General features: G+C 33.8%; 1 protein-coding gene and 2 long non-coding RNA genes across 3 annotated transcripts; all 3 read right to left on the bottom strand.

Moving 5' to 3' along the window:
- Positions 1 to 9,429: 9,429 nt before the first annotated feature.
- On the bottom strand, positions 9,430 to 13,950 carry LOC109183405. Its single transcript, XM_019333484.1, has 3 exons — positions 13,624 to 13,950; positions 9,699 to 9,825; positions 9,430 to 9,596 (listed from the first exon to the last, which is right to left on the bottom strand). The coding sequence occupies exons 1-3, from the start codon at positions 13,932 to 13,934 to the stop codon at positions 9,450 to 9,452; spliced, it is 585 nt and encodes a 194-aa protein (XP_019189029.1). The 5' UTR covers positions 13,935 to 13,950; the 3' UTR covers positions 9,430 to 9,449.
- LOC109183406 lies at positions 10,889 to 11,412 on the bottom strand. Its single transcript, XR_002054535.1, has 3 exons — positions 11,324 to 11,412; positions 11,146 to 11,245; positions 10,889 to 11,063 (listed from the first exon to the last, which is right to left on the bottom strand). It is a non-coding gene; the product is annotated as an uncharacterized LOC109183406 (long non-coding RNA).
- Positions 13,951 to 16,256: 2,306 nt separating the features above from the next.
- Positions 16,257 to 17,407, bottom strand: LOC109183404. Its single transcript, XR_002054534.1, has 2 exons — positions 16,662 to 17,407; positions 16,257 to 16,571 (listed from the first exon to the last, which is right to left on the bottom strand). It is a non-coding gene; the product is annotated as an uncharacterized LOC109183404 (long non-coding RNA).
- Positions 17,408 to 22,543: the final 5,136 nt, after the last annotated feature.

Raw genomic sequence — 22,543 nt, 5'->3', positions numbered from 1 at the left:
TTGTTTATCCCTCTAAAAAAACTACACAATCTCGACTCAGAATCAACTTCAAAATCAAAGAAAAAACAATTTTCACTTGATTGCCTTCGTCTAAATATTTCAATTAATGAAGTTGAGTCAGTTCCATCTAATGTCTTCAATAAATCAGTAGATAGAGAATTGTATGCATCTCTACTTGTAAAACCAAAAAGTGGTGACCCCCCCCCCCCACCCCCCGATTGCGTTTTATGAAACCTTATACCATCTGCCAAGGAAACATCACTCTTCTCCAAATCCTTTAGACACTGTTCTATGTGACCATAGAAGATAACTTTTGCTCGGTGGAACCAATTCATTATTATGCAGCTTCTCATGCTTTATCAAAGTGCACATCCCCCATCTAAATCAAATTGAACAAATGCACAACAACATGTTCGAACATCAACTTTTGAGTAATAACCTTTTCCTGAATTCAGTTTAAATCCAACCTTCGAACAATGAAACTTCTTCATCTTTACTATTTTTGTAACACCACTATATCTTTGTTTACCCCTCCTTACATTAAAACATAATCTAAAAGCATATAGTCATTATACATCTCATATGCTTCATCAAGAGAACTCACTGACAACCATAACAAATCCTGATCAGTTGCAAAACACAAGGTTTTAATTAAGTAAAATAGAGATTGAATCCTACATATAATGAACACCATATTTCTAAGTAGAGGGGGTTAAGGGTAGAGGGGGTTAAGGGTATGCCGAATAAATCCAGTCATATTCTACAAAGAAATAAAGTCTTTAATGCATCTAGCTACAATAAGACATATAAATTCGTAAAACAATACACATAACCATAAAAAGTGTTTACACAACTACCCTTGTGATTTAGGTACAAAATTCGTGAGCATAAGACACATAAATCAAAACACCAAACACAGAAACTCATCACAAGATACGCATAACTCATCTTAATGTTTACATTACTCCGATGATTTAGATACAGAATTCATGACCATAAAGCACATAAAATGATAACACTAGACACGTAAACTCATCACACGTGACGCATAACTCAACTACTCAACTTCATCTGCATAAAAACACTAATCACATATACACAACAACTCGAATAGAAATACAATCAAACTAATAATTCAACAATAATCCTAGAAACTGTTCTCAGACAAGTAATAAACAAATCTCATATATGAATTCAATTAATTGCATCAACAATGTAATAAAAAACAAGTGAAAATCAATATAGATGCAACTGTAAAATTTGTTTGAAAAAATCTTGAATAGATTCATCTGTCATTTGCAATTCTTGCAGAGCATTAATCTCGTCTGTCATTGCCAATTTCTGTTGGGCCGACGCAATGAAGATCAAATCCAGAGATGCAATGTCTAAAAATTTGCGAGAGAGAAAAAACCGCGAAAAAAAAAAAAGAAACAGCTAAAATTAAAAAATAAAGGAAATAGCATATAACGGGGAACGAGAGTTAAAAATTAATCCGTTAACATAGATGCACAAAACGGCATCGTTTGAATCTAGGGCCCACAATGCACGTTATAAATTTCCCTTCCTTGACTCGTTCAATAGTTATGCTGTGCAACCGAATGTACCATGCGCATGGTGCATACGATGCAAAACGGCGTCGTTTTGACTAAAAACGTGCGTCCCACTTTAAAAAAAAAAATTCAGGTTCGATTCTCGGCAATAGCATTATTGTGGATATATAGTTATGAATTTCTGGATATATAGTTATAAATTTGTGGATATATAGTTATGAATTTATGGACATTTAGTTCATTCATTGTGGATATTTAGTTCATTCATTGTAGATATTTACTTCATTCATTCACTGTGGATATATAGTTATGAATTTATGGATATATAGTTATGGATTTCTGGATATATAGTTATGAATTTCTGGATATATAGTTATGAATTTCTGGATATATAGTTATGAATTTATGGATATTTAGTTCATTCATTGTGGATATTTAGTTCAATCATTGTGGATATTTAGTTCATTCATTGTGAATTTTTACTTCATTCATTGTGAATTTTTACTTCATTCATTCATTCATTATGGATTTTTACTTCATTCATTCACTGTGGATATATAGTTATGAATTTGTGGATATATAGTTATGAATTTCTGGATATATAAAAATGCTATTGCCGGGAATCGAACCTGATTTTTTCTTTAAGTGGAACGCGCGTTTTTTTAACCAAAACGGCGCTGTTTTGTAACCGTATGCACTTTGCAAGGTGCAATCGGTTGCACAGCATAATTTGCTTGACTCGTTAGGCTCAACTTGGACTCCTCCTTAAGACCTTAACTCTTTAGGCCTAACATGCTCCATACTTATATTATTGGGCTCAAATCACTCTTTGGACCCGAGCCTAATTCCTTCATCAATAATATAAAAGAGTTGAGTGAAAAAGAACCTTTAATGGTAAAGATAAATACGGCAATTTATATCTTGCACCACGGCGCACGTTGCGTTGCGTTGTGCGTCCAGATGCAAAACGACGTCGTTTCAATTTTTTTTTTTTTTTTTTTCTAAATTTCGCTACCCAGTGTTTGGCAGTTAATTTTCCTTAAAAAAAAATCTCATGTTCAAAAATGTACATAATGTTATACTAGAATACACATAATTGTATACATGAATGTACATAATTATATAACAAAATACACATACTCTTTTTTAAAAGATAATACACATAATCTAACATAATACATAATAAACATAAACTTTTAATATAATACACATCAACTCTTAACATAATACACAAAATTTTCCTGATTCGGATGTACATAATTATATAAAAAAAATGTACATAATAAAAAATATACATAATTGTATAAACAAATATACATAATCATGTCAACTTCCTACCGCGCCTCCCAAAACGACATCGTTTTGGGAGACGCGGGGCGCACAGTGCACTGTGCGTTGTGGTGCAGGGTATAACGATTGGATAAATACACCTCGAAGAAAGCCCCAAACTATAAGGGGCCGTTTACTAACTAGAAATTTCTAGAAATATCTAAGAATTGAAAAATAGAAAACAAAAAACATGTTTACTAACACAATTTTTCATTTTGAAAATTGAAAATAATTTCTGAAAATTTCTGAAAAACTGAAACACTCTTAAAAACTGTTTCTAAATGGAAAACAGAATCATCTATCATCTATTTAGTTATATATCACTATAACCACATTACAATTATTACATTCATTATCATCTTATTTTACTTATCACTATCTTCTATCTTTTCTACTTACTTTACTTATTTAAACATAACTTATTTGCTTACACTTTAAAGTTAGACATTATTTACATTACCAAAATTAAGAATTAAACTCTATATAATGTTTTAGATTTTGATTGAACTCAATAGATTATTAGTTCGAATATTTTTAATTATGTTACATCGTAATACAAGTTCGGTCCAGATATCGGATATTGAAATCTCACATATATTAGAATTCAAAGTAAAAGTTTTATATTTATATACATGTCATTCAAATGAATATATCCAAAAAATATTTTAAATATTAGCTCAAAAAATATTAATATTATCTAAACTAAATTTTAGGTGAACTTAGTAGGTTATTGGTTCGGATATATATTTTTAGTTATTATGTTATATACAGATATAAATTTTGTCCAGTTATCAAATGTAAAAATCTTACATATATTAGACTTAAAAGTAAAAAAAAAAAAATTTATTCCATCTAAACCAAACATATGTAAAAATATTTTAAATTTAAGATCTAAATATCACTCGAAATTAAACTCGTGTTAATTTTATAACGTTAATCTAAAAAAAAAAAGTGTTAGTAAACAAATTTTCTAATCAGAAAACAAAGAATGAAAAATAGAGAATGAAAACTGAAAAATTAGAAAATAGAGAATAATTTTCTGCTAGTAAATGGACTCTAAGTTTGTGAAGATTTTATGTTTGAAATTATTTAAATTGTCAACATTCTTCCAAAAGGAAGAACCGATGCTCACTGCGCACAAGGAGCCCCCCTCACTTTGAGAGGTTGCTCCCACACTGTTGCTGGTGAGGCTCAATCCCTGGTCATTCTTTCAAAATTTCACCTCTATGACCAATTGAGCTACCCATGCGGGCATTTAAATTGTCAACATGATTCATTCTTTTGGTGCAAGAAGTCTTTGAGTTGTGAGTGAATTGCTGGAAGGAGACAAGAATTAATTTCACTTTTGGTCCCACGACTTTAGAGGATCTATCACTTTTGGTACACAACTTTAAAAGTTTTCAATTTTGGTGCCTAACTTTGTTGTTTTTATCAATTTTGGTCCTTTCAACCAAATTGACGATGAAATATTGCCGGACTTTATATTTTTAGGGGTAAAATCGTCATCCCAAGGAAACACCTTCAATATCTAAACAAAATCACTCTAAAATCATATCTATAGGTGTTTGATCGATGAGAATAATTGGGAAGACGGACAGAAACTAGACACAGATCTATGAGATTTATAGCATCGACGATTGCCAAACTCTTATATTTCTCTTAACATGATTTTTCTTTTGTTTAGATATTGAATATCTTTCCTTGGGATGACGATTTTGCCCCTAAAATGTAAAATCCGGCAATATTTCGCAGTCAATTTGGTCAAAAGGACCAAAATTGATAAAAATAACAAAGTTAGACACCAAAATTGAAAAAATTTAAAGTTGTGCACCAAAAATGATAGAACCTCTAAAGTCGTGGGACCAAAAGTGAAATTAGTTCAAGGAGATAATATGATTTAAAATATAACATTATATTATATTAATTTTTATTACAAATATTTATTTTATTTATTATATTATTTAAACAATTAATTAATTAGTTAGAATAATTCATAGGGAGTCATATTAGGATCAATCGTTATGCCATGGAACCGTGTTCACCATTCATGGTGAACACGGTCCCAATGCTGTTAGTGCACCGTTATCTTTTATTTTTTTCTTAATTAATCGCGTGACTTTTCTTCTTCATTTTTACATTTCGCGATTTCACTTTAATTTGAGGTGAACAATGATTTCGGACATTCATAAATTATGAATCCATGCCTGCATATTCACTTTGGACCCGTGCCTACACATTCCTGTCCGAAACCATGACTGCTGCCTGCACATTCACTTTGGACTCGTGCCTACACATTCCCGTCCGAAACCATGACTGCTCCTCTGTAGCGCAAGCTTTTTCAACATTCATAAATTATGAATTTTCTGTTATGAGATTATGAATTTTCTGTTATTAGATTATGAATTTTTTGTTATGAGATTATGAATTTACAGTAAATTCATAATCTCATAACAGAAAATTCATAATTTAATAAATTTTTTTCTTTTATGCGATTATGAATTTTCTGTTATGAGATTATGAATTTACAGTACATTCATAATCTCATAACAGAAAATTCATAATCTGACCAAACGTGCGCCGTTAACACCACATCCGCAATTTTTATTTATTTATTTATTTATTTATTTTTACGTAAAAACGGCGCCGTTTGGACCCGTGTTCACCATTCATGGTGAACACGTTTCCAGGGCATAATTTGCGTATTAGGATTGTTTAGAGAGGATTCATATAAACCTTATAAAGATTTTTTGAACTAGTTCCACCATGAAATTAGGGACAAATTACACGGTTCACACAGTTGTGTGGACTATGGTCCAAAACGATGTTGCTTAATTTTATAAGTTATGATAATGTATATTATGTGTTAGGATAATGTAAATTATGTTTTAGAATATTGAAACTTTTGGGTAAGATAATGTACATTATGTGTTAGAATAATGTATATTATGAGTTAGAATAATGAAACGTACTTTTGGGGTAAGATAATGTACATTATGAGTTATAAAATGTATATTGCAACGGGTCACGTAAAAAACGTGAAATGATGTTATTTTGAACCGTGGCCCACACAACTGTCTTAAGAGTAAAATTGATAACGAATAAGACTAATTATCCAATAGGATGCTGAGTCGTGGGTGCTTTTTTTGTCCGTAAATAAATAATATTAAAAAAGGCGAACTAAGATACAAGCTCAATTGTTATTACAATGTCTGATTTATTTAGGAGACCGGCTAAAATAAGGAGAAGATGTTGGAAATTTATATAGTAATAAAAATTAATGTTTCAAATGTTCTACCATGAAAGCTTAAATAATATTTGGAGTTGTGGAGTTATAAATATTATTTTAGTTTGGTAGAACGTTAATTGAAATACAGCAGGTGGAGAATGAGTTTGCCGGAAGGGCTTTGACGGAAGGCTTTGTCCATTATCCAATATTGGAAAATGTTTCAGTTGGAACTTTGTCCATTTTTCAATATTGAAAACTGTTTCAGTTGGAACTTTGTCCATTTTTAAATATTGGAAAATGTTTCAGTTGGAGCTTTGTCCATTCACCAATATTGAAAATTGTTTCAGTTGGAGAATGAATATACAACTCGTGAGCTTTCAAACTTCCCAAACTTACATGCAAAATTGTGCTAGCATGCAATTATAATATATATAAATATATTATTCTTGTACAGTTATTTGCATGCGGTTCATAACCTTATAAAGGTTCATAATTATGTATACATTCATGTTGAACTTGATTTACGTAATTTATTTTTTTCCTATGATAAATATATCATTTAAGATATATTTTCTAATGGAAGTTGAGTTTTAAAACTGCAAAAATTTCCATGTAACTTCTCCAACAACCATATTTGCATCTATAAATATTTTGGAGAGGCATCTGAAAGTACTGGCAAAAGAGAGACATGGAATTGACGCATGCAATCAACCTGTAGGACAACAAGATATATCGCAGGCTTACAATTCTACAGGAAATTCTCAAACAAAGCAACTTGAGAATTTCATTCATCTTCTTGTATCCCATAAGATTAAATCTTGAACCTTGTTGCTTTTATGGAAGGAGATTTGAAACTTATAGGAAAGTGATTACATGCCAATGATCCAACTTATGTTCCCTGATCTATTATGTATTTTTGTTGCAATTCAAATGTATTACAGAATACAAGCAATTTTTTCTAACAAAGACATGCAATGAGAAAATCAAGTAGGGTCCATCAATGGTGATTTCTTGAAAGGACAAAGGGGCATTCAACTTATAAATGTAGGAAATGAGTTGTTCCTTCAATTCAAAAGTTCATGTAGAATGAGTGTTTTGCCTACAACAACTATCAGCAATCACAGACGTATCCATGTCTCACGAAGGAAGCAAAACCCACTCCCTTGACTCTTGAAGAGCACAGGTCTATTCAATCCCTAACTAGCCCTCAAGCCAAGGCACGAAATGGCCTCCGTCCCATCAGCCGATGGGGCAAAGCATAGCCCTTTACCGCCAGTAGCATCGTGGCTAGCAAGGCGCCATGCCTCGCCTCATATCCCGCTCCCCACCACCACTTTCTTGCCTTTGCACCCTCTGCCTCCCCCATTTTTATAGTCATGTTTGCTAAAATAGTTAACCTATCAATCAATTTTGACTTATTTGACCACTATTAGCTGTTTAACATTGTTAAACAATCAATATCGGTGTTTTATTTTTCACACACACTAGTTTAATTATAATAATGCTAAAGTATTATTTTTATTATACTCAACGTTAATTTTGACAATATATGTTATTGTATCATTTGTATGATTCACAAATTCTCTTCTATAGTACCACTACAAAAAAAATCGCGAATCACGACGGAAAAATTCCGTCGCGAATGGGCAATATTCCGTCGCGAATCACGTTTCGCGACGGAATTTATTCCATCGTCTATCATGTTGTCGTATTTTGATAGACGACGGAATAATTCCGTCGCCAATTGGCAACGGAAGTATTCCGTCGCGATTCCGTCGCCCATTTCGCAACAGAACTTTTCTCGTCGCAAATCCATCGTTATTTTTGAACTGAATATTCCGTCGCCATATTATCTTTTCCGTCGCCCATTTCACAACGGAAATGTTTTCCGTCGTAATTCCGTCGCATCGTTTGGAACAAATATTCCGTCGTCAATATTATATTCCGTTGCAATTCCGTCGCGATTTTGAATTATTTTAAAAATTATGATTTTTAAAATATTAATATAAAAAAATACTATTAATTTTAAAATAAAATAAAAGATAACATAATTCTAAATTAAGTTCAAATAATTATACATTACTAATCGACACTTCATACATAATATAATCGTCAATTCTACTCTAAACATCATAATAATACATTATCAATCCACACTTAATACATAATAATAGTCAATTCAAGTCTAAACAACATTAACAAGCAACCATTAAAATCAATTGATTTAAGATGGAAGTGATGATGAAGTACCCGTTCTCCCGCCATCAATAGCATCAAGTCGTTGTTGCATAAGGAGAATAGTGTCCTTCAAACTCTGAATTTCATGTTGTACATTTGCAGAAGTAGAAGTAGCATTGTCGGGTGGTCGCGATGTTGGTGTCATATTGCTTGAAGTGTTATCATTAGTTGGACCATGAACAACAGAACAACATATGAACCAAGTCCATAAACTCTTCTTTTCTTGTCGTGTCCACCAACCGCGTCATAGTATAATTGATTATCATCCACCTGCTCCCCATTTTCTGCCAACATCTCCCGTTGTGATTCAACTTGTTCCTAAAATATGTAAGATATTTAGTACAAAATATATGTAAAGGCATATATATTTTAAAAACTTAAAATATATTAAACTTACATTAATTTGTTTGGCTTTTTCAGTTATGAATGTTTGCCCATCGTGTTGTTTGGTATGTGTATGCTTGAAGAGTTCATAATACGATGGACAATGACCCAATTTCCCTTCCTATAAATTATATTTAACAAACAAATGCAATTATTAAAGTAAGAAAAAATTCGGCAGAATTTCCTTTGTATATAAGACTATCCCCCTATTCAATATATAATACAATTCAATTATAATCTCCAACATCAATCAATAAAACACAATCACAATCAACAGAAAACATAAAACTTGGGGTCAGGTAAGATGCAACCCCTATAGCATGTCAAGAAGTAATAGTAGAAATCAATGAAATACCATTATAAGAAGGATATCAAACAAATAAACATATTGAACCAGCTAGAAAACCTCAAATCCCATTTTAATAAACTCTTTATGTCTCCAAATTGATGAAACTCTAGTAAGGCAATTGCACAATACTTTGACAGATGAAATTAACTCCAAAAAAAAAAAAGAAGCAATTACATACCACATAATACAAAACACATGATACTTATAAATTAAATGGTTCAAATGAACTTACAAGTTGAGCTGCAACTTTTACGTGAGGTGTTGACCTAGTGGTATGGGTAGATTGAGCAACTACAGTTAAAACTCCTCCACGCCTATTTCTCTTAACCAATTCTGTTTTCTTTTTCCCCTCCTCAGAATTCCAAACATCATTCTATTTTGTCCATATTTCTGGTGGGACATAGGAAGGTCTTGGCTTTTTCCTTATTCTGCTTATGTAATCAGCATATCTTCTTTTAGCCTTTATCTCCCAAGCATTATACAATAAAGCATCTTTTGTAGCATCCCACTCTAAAAATTTCTGCAAAACACAATGTAAATATGAACTTACGTTAGACATGTAAACAAAATAACAATTCACTTTAGAATTAAAATACAATGCATGAGATTAAATATATATTACCTTGAATTCTTCCCAATAAAATTGAACTGTCTCAACACTAAGTTGTCCCCATGCATAAACATTGGGATCTATTCGTTCTTTGAACAACTTAGTAATCTTGCTTGCACATACATCTGAGTTAGTCAACCTATAAAAAGGAAAAGTCAGACTTTAAAAAATTAATATATATTCAAATAATAAGTTTCATTTTAATTTAACTTACATATTATCCTGAACATCAATTCTTAGGCATCCATGCACTCGTACAGAGTCAACCATATCACCTTGTTGTCTAACAGCATCTTGTCCAGCCTGACCATTATTAGTAGCTGTAGATGGCGTGGATGGTGATAAGGGTCTTGATGCTACTATGGGAATCGATGCCGATGCCGATGCTGATGATGATGTGTGATTTCCATTACGTGGTAGAACATTTATTGGCAAAAGTCTAGCTGCAAAACGACATCCACGTCCTCTTGGCATCTTTCCTACCAAAATATGAAAAATATAATATATATATATATATATATATATATATATATATATATATATATATATATTAGTGTTTCATATAACATATATTTATTAAGCATTACTTTTTAATTACCTACATAAACTCTAATTTTCATAATCATCGTCGTCGTCGTCGTCATCATCATCATCATCATCATCATCATCATCATCATCATCATCATCATCTTCATTAGTTGACGAACTAGAGTCAAATTCAAGCTCATCATTTTCCTCTTCATTGTCATCTGAATTGTCATCAGGAATGTCGATACATTCGACATTTTCATCACTTAACCTAACGAAAGTATCATCATCCACAGTACTTGCAATTTCAGTTTCTTCAACTTCTTTTTCTTGAAAAGCAGTATCTTTCGTTTGACCATTTTCCTTTTTGAAAGATTCTATCCATCCCCGAGGTTGAACTTTACACACAACTAACCAATCAACTTTATCTCATCTCATACTAGGGTACGGAACAAAACAAACATGAATAGCTTGCATTGCTAAAATAAATGGCTCAAATTTGTTAAACCTTCTCCGTTGATTTATTTCAACCAGATTATATCGGTTATGAACCTTAACTCCAACATTAGGTGTTGGGTCATACCATTCACATTTGAACAAGACAGTGCGTTTAATTGGCAATGCAGTATACTCAATTTCAATTTCTAATATTTCCATCAACTTGTCATAGTAATCATCACATGTGCTACTTACACAAACACCACTATTCATTGTTGATTTATTCTCACCATGTGACTCTGTGTGAAATCTATACCCGTTGACAAAATACACAGGATACGATTTCACAGTTCTCAGTGGCCTTTTTGACAAATCACATATATACTTGTTCTCTATTTCATTTTGGCGTGCCTGTGCCATTGAAAAAGTTATATATATGAGTTAGGTTTTAAGTAATTTAGAACCAAGAGAAGTAGTTGACTACAAGACTTACATAATTTTCAAACCAAGAACCAAAATTTTGTTGTAGTTGTGTTGCAAGTTCTAACTCACTTATCCTGGGATCAAGTTCCTTCAACATCTCTTCATATAAACTGTAAATTTATATAACACTATTATAGACTCACGAATGATTCAACTATCATTAATTAATTGATTGATGTGGAACTTACGCAATGTAAGGTTGTACTTCCTCACAATTAAGCAATATATAAGTATGTGCTGCCAAATACTCTGCATCGGTTAGTCTTCTTGTCTTACATCTTCCCTATAAGCGACCATGATATTTAAATATGGACAAATTTTCTTCATCCTCCTCAGGAACTTCTCCATCATCATTTCGAGGTACTTTTTGACTACGTGTATAAACGTGTGGCTCGAAATAATGAGAACAAAATATAGAGGCTTCACACACTAAGTATGCATTGCAAATTGACCCTTCCACTTTAGCCTTGTTTTTTACATCTTTTTTCAACTCATGGAGCAATCTAAATTGAAAAAAAGAATAAAACTTATTCAAATATTAGATACAATTGCATCTAATATCATTAATATTTTAAAGAAAAAGTAACTATAGAAGTTACCTTTCAAACCCATACATCCAAAGATATTGAACAGGCCCAGCAATCCTAGCCTCATATGACAAATGTATTGGCAAATGCTCCATTGAGTAAAAAAATCCCGGAACAAATATGCTCTCCAATTTACAGAGAATTATTGAGATTTCATCTTCTAATCTTGTCATTTCTTCAACTTTAATGACTCTTGCAGTTAAGCTTTTAAAGAAAATGCTTACATCTTTTTTGCACTTTAGCCTTGTTTTTTACATCTTTTTTCAACTCATGGAGCAATCTAAATTGAAAAAAAGAATAAAACTTATTCAAATATTAGATACAATTGCATCTAACATCATTAATATTTTAAAGAAAAAGTAACTATAGAAGTTACCTTTCAAACTCATACATCCAAAGATATTGAACAGGCCCAGCAATCCTAGCCTCATATGGCAAATGTATTAGCAAATGCTCCATTGAGTAAAAAAATCCCGGAACAAATATGCTCTCCAATTTACAGAGAATTATTGAGATTTCATCTTCTAATCTTGTCATTTCTTCAACTTTAATGACTCGAGCAGTTAAGCTTTTAAAGAAAATGCTTAATTCAGTTATTGCTTCCCAAACCTTGGTTGGCAACATCTCTCGAAATGCAATTGGCATTAACCTTTGCATGAAAACATGGCAATCATGACTTTTCATTCCAAATAGTCTGTATTTGCTCATATCTACACACCTTCTCATATTTGAGACATAACCATCTGGGAATTTCAAAATTTTCATCTATTCACATAACACTTGTTTCTGCTTACTGTCTAATGAATAACAAGCTTTTGGGTATTTACCTGTGGCATGGTTCTTTTCTAACTCTTTTCTGTTACAAAAGAGTTTTAAATCTTCTCTTGCTTTCGCATTGTCTTTTGTTTTACCTTGAATGTTCATTACTGTATTGAAAACATTCTCAAAAACATTTTTCTCGATGTGCATGACATCAAGATTATGTCGAATGAAATTTGATTCCCAATATGGTAAATCCCAAAAAATACTTCGTTTTCTCCATCCACAACTACGACTGATGATTTATTCACCTCTTCTTCATTAGCATTTGTAACTTTTAATAGTCCAAATTCTTCGATTTCCCTTAAAATTTCTGTGTCATTCTTAATCGGTGGAGGATGACCTATTTCCACACGATTTTTCGTGAATCTTCTTTTGTTCAAGCGAAATGGATGATTAAGTGGAAGAAATTTCCTATGATTGTCAAACCATGATATTTTTCCACTATTAGGAACCCGAAATGCTTGTGAATGTTCCCTACAATGCGGGCATGCTAGTTTTCCTGCTTTCCCCAACCTGATAACATAGCATACGCTGGGAAATCACTAATTGTCCACATCAAAGCAGCTCTCATTTGAAAATTTTGTTGCAAAGAGACATCATAAGTTAGCACACCTTCTTCCCATAATTGTTTCAATTCAGCAATAACAGGTTGTAGGAAAACATCCAATTTGTTCTTAGGGTTGTTGGTTCCAGGCACTATTGTAGTCAGAAACATATAAGGATCTTTCATACACATGGATGGAGGCAAATTATATGGTGTAATGATGATAGGCCAACAAGAATATTGTTGTCCTGACTGCCCAAATGGTTGAAATCCATCTGTGCATAAACCCAACCTAACATTACGGCTTTCTGATGCAAATGATGGATGCGTTGCATTAAAATGCTTCCAGGCTTCCGAATCAGAAGGATGACACATAACTCCAGAATCGTGGCCATGATCCTCATTGTGCCATCTCATAGAAGCAGCTGTTGTTTTTGAAGCATAAAGTCTCTTCAGTCTTGGAGCTAATGGCAAGTAATACATTTTCTTGTAAGAGACAAGTGATTGGTTAGATGAACGACTTGATTTTTTGTACCTTGGTTGCTGACACAATTTGCATTGGGTTAACTCCTTATCATCACCCCAATACAGCATACACCCCAACCTACAACAATCAATTTTCTCCACTGGTAGTCCAAGCCCTTGTATTAGTTTCTTTGTCTGGTAAAAACTATCAACCATGTTATTGTCTTCAGGTAAACCATCCTTAAACAATTGACAAAATGCACCAAAGCATTGCTCTAGCAGACGATATTCTGTCTTTATGTTTAGCAATCGAGCCACAGCAGATAATTGTGTCAACTTTTCACAACCAGACCATAATTGTCTATCAGCAGCATCTAACATGTCGAAGAATTTTTTATCTTCTACGTTTGGCTCCTCAAGCATATTCCTTGCTATGAGATTTGGACCAGCAACATCATAAACCATCTGCTGATATGTTCTTCGACATTGCTATGATCCTTCCACATATAAAAATTATCTGAAACTAGCTAGCTAGGGTTTCATATTCAATTCATCATTCAAATCATAAAAAAATTAGGGTTATGAATAATTCTTCAGAAGGGGGATTCAACAGAAGAAGGGTTCAGCACACTATTCAATTCTATTGAACTAAAATCAGTCACAACCAAAAGAGGAATTATTTAAAGAATTACCAGTCACAAATGGAGGAGGAGGTGACGGTGATGGAGTTCTGCATAGCGGCGGCGGCTGCACAGAGACGAAGATGCCAACGGCTAAACGGAGACGGCGACGGCGGTCTCTGTTGGGTTCCGGTGGCGGTGTTCTGAACTCTGCGCGTTGAGGAGATTTCTTAGTGTTCTTAGTGTTCTGCCGTAGGTTATAAGTTTTAATCTATTTAAATTTTAATAAAACTTAATTCCGATAGTTTAGTAGAAAAAAAAAATTAATAAAACTATTGCGACGGAATTAATTTCGTCGTTACTTCCGTCGCAATATTTAGTCAATACACAAAAGTTTAATTCATTTAACGATGGAATGTAAGAGGTCGTAATTTCCATCGCCATTTCGCGACGGAACAAAAATCGGTCGCCATTTCCGTCGCGCAATGGACGACGTAAATTAATTCCATAGCAAATTCAGTCGCGAATGTTTTGCTGCCAATATTTCGCGGGCTAGATTTTTCTTTGCGCCAAACTTCGCGACGGAATTTAATTCTGTCGCCATTTCGCAACGGAATCTATTCCGTCGCATTTTCAGTCGCTATATTGCGACGGAATATTGTCCATCGCAATTTTCCGTCGCGATCCCTGATTTTTCTTGTAGTGAGTTTGTTATGTGTTTTGACTTAGAAACACAATTTATATTCTAGTTTACAATTTCAATATTAAAAATACACAATTTATAGTGTATGGAAGGATTTTTCAAGATCTTTCAATAATTCTCTTAGCAGCATTTGAAGCATGCATATTCCTTTATATTAGATTCGTAAACCTTTTTATGTGATTCTCATATTATTAAGCTCACTATATAATGCTAATTTCAATGGGTTGGCATCACTTCCGGAGTAAAAGGGCAAAATGGAGAAAAATTGTACTAGTTGTAAGCATGTGAGGTTAACAGAATTAATGTGTGGCATTGAGCATTTTATTGTACGTTACACACCCTTTACCATTCAATCACTAAAAATATCAAATAGTGTTTGTTTTTAGAATAAAGTCATTGATGCATCTTCTCGCCTCCACTCAAAAAAATCCCACTCTCTACCCCCACAAAGGCAAAAACAACATATTTCCTATTTTATTCATTTTTATTTTTTTTAACCTTAATTTGGGCGTTATGATTATTGTTAGTACATAGTACCCCTAAACCTCACGTATAAATAATACTACACTCGTTTAACACGTACAACAAAGTCATAACAGATCAACAACTAATACTATGCTAATTAAAGCAATGAATGAGATGCTTTCGTAATTATTAGAGAATAATGTGCAAATTGTGTTAAGTGTTTTGGTTAGTAAAGGGAAAATGGTCAATACACCTCTAAACTTTATTCAAAAAGTCAATTATGCCCTTAAATTTTTAAAAAATGTCATTAAATCCATAAACATATTATTTTGAAACATTTAAGTCCAGAAACTGATTGATAACCTGTAATTACATGTTACCTAGGGTTCCGACGACCTTTCCAACACTTTCCGGGATCACCGGTCGCATTTGGAGGAGGCGACCAACTGGTCTGCCTTCTCCTTCGCCGGAGAAGTTGACCAACTTGGTCGCCTTCTCAGGCGAAGGAGAAGGCAGACCAGTTATTCACATCCTCCACATGCGATGGTGATTATTATCGGAAAGTGTTAGAAAGGTCGTCGGAACCCTAGGTTACAGGTTACCAATCGGTTTCTGGGCTTAAATGCTTTAAAATAACATGTTTATGAGTTTAATTGCAATTTTTGAAAGTTTAATGGCCTAATTAAATTTTTTGAGTAAAGTTCATGGATCTATTTGACTCTTTCCATTAGTAAATAGTATTAATTGTTTATAAAATTAAAATTTAGTAAAGAGTTAATTCCAGTAATGGTCCCCCGAGTATGTTGATTTTCCACAATTGGTCCTCGTCTTTTAATTTGGACAATTTAACCATCCGACTATTATATTTTTTCCAATTGAGGTCCTTCCGTCAATTGCTGGTTAAGTGGGTGTTAATTCGAGGGATAAAACCGTCATTTCCCTTACTGTGTATAAATCATCTTCGTTCCACAATGTATACATGAATAAATAAACGAAGACAGTGCAACAGAGCATGCCACGTGGACTGTGTGGCTGGACGGTATTGACGGCAGATGGTGGTGGTCGTCGGTAATGGATGCTGTCCGGCGTAACGGCGCGATGGTGGAGCCCTCTCTCTCGCTCGTCAACAGCAATGGTAGTAGCTTTACTCTCCAGTAGCGGACTCCCGACGGCAAAGCATGATAAATCCAAAGAAAGATTCAGCAACTCCATCATATCACAAATTATATTCTAACAAAGCAAACCAAATTGGTGGATGTTAAAGAGTGGAAAAACAAAAAGAACAGTAGATGCTAAAACAATAACAATTAAACATCTCACTGTGACAGCAATCAAACTGATTCCATGGAATCAGAACAAAAAAGTGAAGCATTTCATCAAACAAAACCCATTTGTTCATAATCATCCTAATCTGCAGCAATTTTTTTTTTTTTTTTCAATTCCTTCTTTAACCAAACGAAAAAAAAATCATTAATTTATATTGGGTAGTAGATGCTTAGAACTTGGGAAAAACTCATTTGACCAAACCAATTGCCAAACATAATAAAGAAAAGAATGCAGTAAATTCAATAAAGTAAAAATTGAAATGAAAGGAAAAGTTTAACAAAAAAAAGGAACAATGAAAGAGGAAACCCACTCATGCAAAGAAATTTCAAACCCCAGAGCACTTTGAAAACGACGACGAAACAAAAAAGAGCAAAAAAATCAGACCTTTGACTTGAGATCTGATTCAGAATTGGGTCTAGTCCCTGTAGTAAGAAAAAGTCGCTGAATTCCGACGGAAAAGCAGGGAACAATCCGAGGACTGGCCCACGGTGGCCAGAGGCGAGCTATCCATTCTCAGAAACTTGCGCGACTCCTCGGGGGACCACCGTGATATTGGATCGTCGACTCCCCCGCTGTGCCATTGGAGGACGAAGGCGAAGAGCGCAAGGGAGATGGGCTGCAGAGTGAGAGGAGAACTAGATTAGTGGCGAAGGAGGCGGCGGCGAATGCGGAAGACGGTGGTTGGGGCCGGAGAGAAGCACTGAGACCCGCCATGGTAGATGGGGAAAGACCGAGAGGAATTCGCGTATACATTGGGGGAAAGAAGATGATTTATACGTTGACTAAGGGAAATGACGGTTTTAGCCCTCAAATAGACACCCACTTAACTAGACATTGATGGAAGGACCTCAATTGGAAAGAATTTGATAGTCGGGTGGTTAAATTGTCCAAATTAAAAGACGAGGACCAATTGTGAAAAATCATCATACTCGAGGGACCATTGCTGGAATTAACTCTTTAGTAAATTAGATGTTTAATTATTATTTTTTATAGTAATATGTAAAATGACATATAATAATATAAATATATTATTTTATTTATTTAGTTATTTTTAATACGGAGTAATTTAATTTTAAATATCATTAGTGTATATTAATTTTAATATGAAATACGAAGTAAACAGGTTTTATATTTTATATTTTTAAATTAAATTATTACATAGATATAAATGATTAATAATATGTTTAATATAAATATAAATTAATGGCATTATTATTATTATTATTATTATTATTATTATTATTATTATTATTATTATTATTATTATTAGGCAAAATAGTCTATTGTTCAAGAATTAATTTCATTTTTGTCCTAGATTTATAGGTGTTATTCCACTTTTAGGGTGTGTATGGTTCGCGCATGAGAATCGGAATCAGAATGGAAATCAAATATTTAGTAATGGTATGAGCTTTGGTGAAAGTATTTTGTATGTTTGGTAGGGTGGAATTAGAATGATTACCAATATTGATGTTTGGTTATGTATGACCCTATAATGGGAATAAAGGTTTTTAAAATACAAAAATAAAAAATCAAAACAATTGAACCTAATATAATGACATCCAATGCACTAATACGAACAAAAAAAAATAAATTTTAAAACACTAATCCAAACTTAAAAATAATATTACCAATATGATGGAATGAAACCTTTTTAAATTAGGAAATGGAGTTTTAAATTGAAGGGGTAATCAAATATCATAGTTGTGTTTTAAAAAGTTGTCAACCAAACTCTAAATATGATTTTGATTTCCATTCCTAGTGCCTAAACCCATGAACCAAACACACCCTTAGTCTTTTTTTTTTTTTTTTTTTTTTTTTTTTCTTCAGAACATTCCCTATTGGTCGTAGTATTATTATGACATGATCATTTTTTGTCCTCCGTCAACAAACATGTATAAATGATGTTAAATACGAGGGCATTTTCATCTATTTTATACAAAGCGGGTTGACCTACGATACTTTTTATTTTTCTTAAAATTCCTAATTCACGGCTAGAGTCCCCTGTCTTCTTCAATTGCAATTCGCACCTCCGCAGCAGAGCCTCCATAACCTGAGGCTCCGCAACACATATAAATCTAGGACAAACAAAATTAACACTTAAAATTAAATAGACTAAAATGTCCTCATATTTAACGCCATTTAAATAGATTTGTTAATGGTAGGGGTGTAGTGTAACAACCCAAATTTTTATTTTATAAATCCAGTATTAAGAAAATCTCAAAGTAGCTTTTTCACCCCATTAAAAATTTTTGCGATCAATCGGTGTTTGAATAAAATAATTTTGTCCCATTTTAAAATTATTTCAACAACGAAGAAATGAATTTCATTCGAAAATTCCAAAGTTTTCGGGTACTTCGCGTACCAAGATTTAAATCGAGAATTTTAATCGAGTGAGACCGGGATAATTCAAAAGGGAATTTTGAACAAGTGTTCATCCATATAGCTTTTGGGAAAATTCACTTTCCACCCCAAAGTAATAAAGAAATATCATTTCTAGCCTATGGCTCATGATACATGGTGGACCACAAGACATCCAAAAATCCCTTATAAACTCATCTTTTAGCTTGGGAAATTACCCATTTACCCTCAACCAATCATTGCGAATCATCCTAGGGTTTTGAACCCTATATAAACCCCTTTATTCTATCTCATTTTCCTGATCTCATTCTTTGCATCTTCCTCATTTTCTTGGCTGCCAACAACAAGAAGAAAGACAACAACCTAGTAAGCTTGTTCATCCTTCACTCTAGCATCTTTTCTCTTCTAGTTTTCTTTAGTCTTTGAGGTTCTAGGCTAAGGATAGAAGGTGTGTTGGGAAGTGTAGGTGGTGAAGGAGGCTCAAGCTAGGCCAAGAGGAAGAAGAGATCCAAGCAAGAAGACTATACTACAAGAGGTATAACCCCATGGATTCCTCTTTAGATTTGGCTCTGTGAAGCCTAGATTTGAATATAAATGAGTAGAAACTATGAGTTTTGATGTGTTTATGCTTGGAAGTGATCTAGTATGTGTTTGTGAGTTGTTGAGATTGTTTTGGAAATGTTTGGATGAGTTTTTGGAGGTAAAATCCCATCTGGTGCACAACACAGTGTGCACCATATCAGAGTGGCGGCCCTAGCGGCGGCCCATCAGAAGGGCCGCCGGCTAGAGCCGTGCCACCACGGGACTAGGGCACGGCCCTAGAAGAGGGCCGTAGCCTAGTCCCGGCACATCAACGGGGCTCTAGGGGCGGATTATGGAGAGTCCCGCCCCAGGTCCCTGAGTATTGTTTTGATGAGATTTTTGTGCAGTGGCCGAGCCCTTGTGGCTCGGCTCTTCGGGTTCGTCTCGACGCACGTTTTGGATTTGATTTCGTGGAATTTGGATTAAAAACAAGTATGTTAAGAAGGATTTTGTGAAGAATTGTTACACAGTGCATATTTTGCTAAATTCCCCGTGTTTGAGAAAGTGTTGGTTATGTAATCAGATAATGTTTTATTTCAGTAAAGAAGCATGATCCTTTGAGAATATGATTTATTATGAAAGCATGATTAAATTGTATTATTTTGATCAATGAGAATAGAAGCATACTTGTGAGTAAAATGTATAGAAATTGCTACTTTACAAATCGAGCATGATGATATATCCTTGAATACTTCATGTTAGTTTATACATGATTTAGAAGCATGTTTTAGAGCATTTTGACATTGCACATGAGGCATATTTCAAAGATGCATAAAGGACCAACGTGAGTCCAAGAATAATTTCAAAAACCATGTGCATGTGGTATATCATTCTTTGATGCACTGAGAAGTAGTAACATTGTTTCACGCATGAGATTGATGCATTAGAGATATATTTATGTATTATCTACATCAGTGAGGTTTTGGAGGATACCGTTTGGACTATGTTCCTCTCGGGAGATATTTATGGACATTGTGGTCCCAGTATATGTAACACGGCGTACTCCCACGTTACGAGGTTGGAAACTTTCTGCCGGGCTTGGAATCCTGGTTAGGGGGTGTGCACACTAATAGTTCGATACCTGATTCCACAGAGTTTGAACCACGAGATTGGTTCTATAGACGGTAGGAGATATTGGGTCGGAATTATGCCGTTCCCGATGGGGTAAGTCACACTTCTGTGGAACCCTAAGCCGTCTACGAGTATAAGAGAAAGAAAGAGAGTCAACAGAAACTCAAGAAAGAAAGTCAACAGAGACTCAAGTATGAGAGTCAATATAGACTCGATAGAAAGAAAGAGAGTCAAGAGAGACTCGAGAAAGTAACAAAGAAACCTCCACAAAAGGTACTCTAATTTATATATGAGTGTATGATTATATTATTGCACTAGATTGCATATGAGCATGAGTATATTGTTGCACTAGATTGCATGTGAGTATGAGTGTATTGTTGCACGAGATTGCATACGAGTATGATTATATTGTTGCACTAAATTGCATAATAGTAAGATTATATTGATGCACGAGATTGCATAAGAGTATGATTATATGGTTATACTAGACTGCATACGAGTATGAATATATTGTTGCACTAGATTGCATAAGAGTAAGATTATGTTGATGCACGAGATTGCATAAGAGTTTGATTACATGGTTGCACTAGACTGCATATGAGTATGAATATATTGTTGCACTAGATTGCATAAGAGTAAGATTATATTGATGCACGAGATTGCATAAGAGTATGATTATATGGTTCCACTAGACTGCATATGAGTATGAATATATTGTTGCACTATATTGCATATGAACATGAGTATATTGATGCACTAGATTGCATATGAGCATGAGTATATTGTTGCACGAGATTGCATACGAGTATGGGTATATTGTTGTCCGAGGTTGCATAAGAGCATGATTATATTGCTGCACTAGATTACATAATAGTAAGATTATATTGATGCACGAGACTGCATAAGAGTATGAATATATAGTTGCACGAGATTGCATAAGAGTATGATTATATGGTTGCACTAGATTGCATATGAGTATGAGTATATTGTTGCACTAGATTGCATAAGAAGCATGATCATAATGTTATACATAATTGTATACGAATAGAGCATTGTAGAAGATTGTTTAATGAGAAATATAACTTGAGATATTCTTTGATCATGATTATTGTGTTGTAGTAGAAGTTCTACTATCATGTTATGTGGTAAGAATGTGAAAGCATGTAAATGCTCGTGGTATAGTCCTTTAACATGATCTTATCTGTAAGCATGAATTGCTTGACAAGCTATTTGAGAAGTCTATATGTTGATGAATATACGTGATCAGTCTTATACATATGTAAGCATGCCAGCTGATATTATAGGGTGCAAGCATTTAGAAAGTATATGATAATCCAAAGATGTTTTGAGATTAGCTTATTGCTATAAAGATATCAAATATTTTCAAAGAATGTGCTAGAATGCTTTACAGGGTTGAGTGTGGTTATACTTAGCTTCGTGCTAACGAGTGTTTTTCCTGTTTGTCTATGTGTTACTTGCAAAACCCCTTTCAGGTGGGCCCAGCAGTGAGAAGAGATCGAGTTAAATTAGTCTCTTAGTTTGAGATGTCTAAACTCTATTTTTATTTATGATCACGTTATAGATTTAGACTTATGACTTGTGTTGGAGGATTGATGTAGACTATTTTGGGGTGACGTTTTCCCCCTTATCTTTCCAGTATTTATTTCTAATACTCAGACTTAATCTTATTTGTAGTGTTACCCCTTTTTAGCCTATGCAACCACCAAAGAATGGTGATTTGTGGCGGTGACACTCCCACTACTTATCTTCTAGTTTTCCGCTGCATAGTCTATGTTAATGACTGTTTAGAGATGTAATTAAGAGTTAGAAAAGTGGGGTGTTACATGTAAACAAATAAAATATTT

Source organism: Ipomoea nil, unplaced genomic scaffold (genome assembly GCF_001879475.1).
Source record: "Ipomoea nil cultivar Tokyo-kokei standard unplaced genomic scaffold, Asagao_1.1 scaffold1125, whole genome shotgun sequence".
Lineage (NCBI taxonomy): Eukaryota > Viridiplantae > Streptophyta > Magnoliopsida > Solanales > Convolvulaceae > Ipomoea > Ipomoea nil.
The sequence above is the reverse complement of the archived record's forward strand: the minus strand, read 5'-3'. Positions and strand labels throughout refer to the sequence as shown.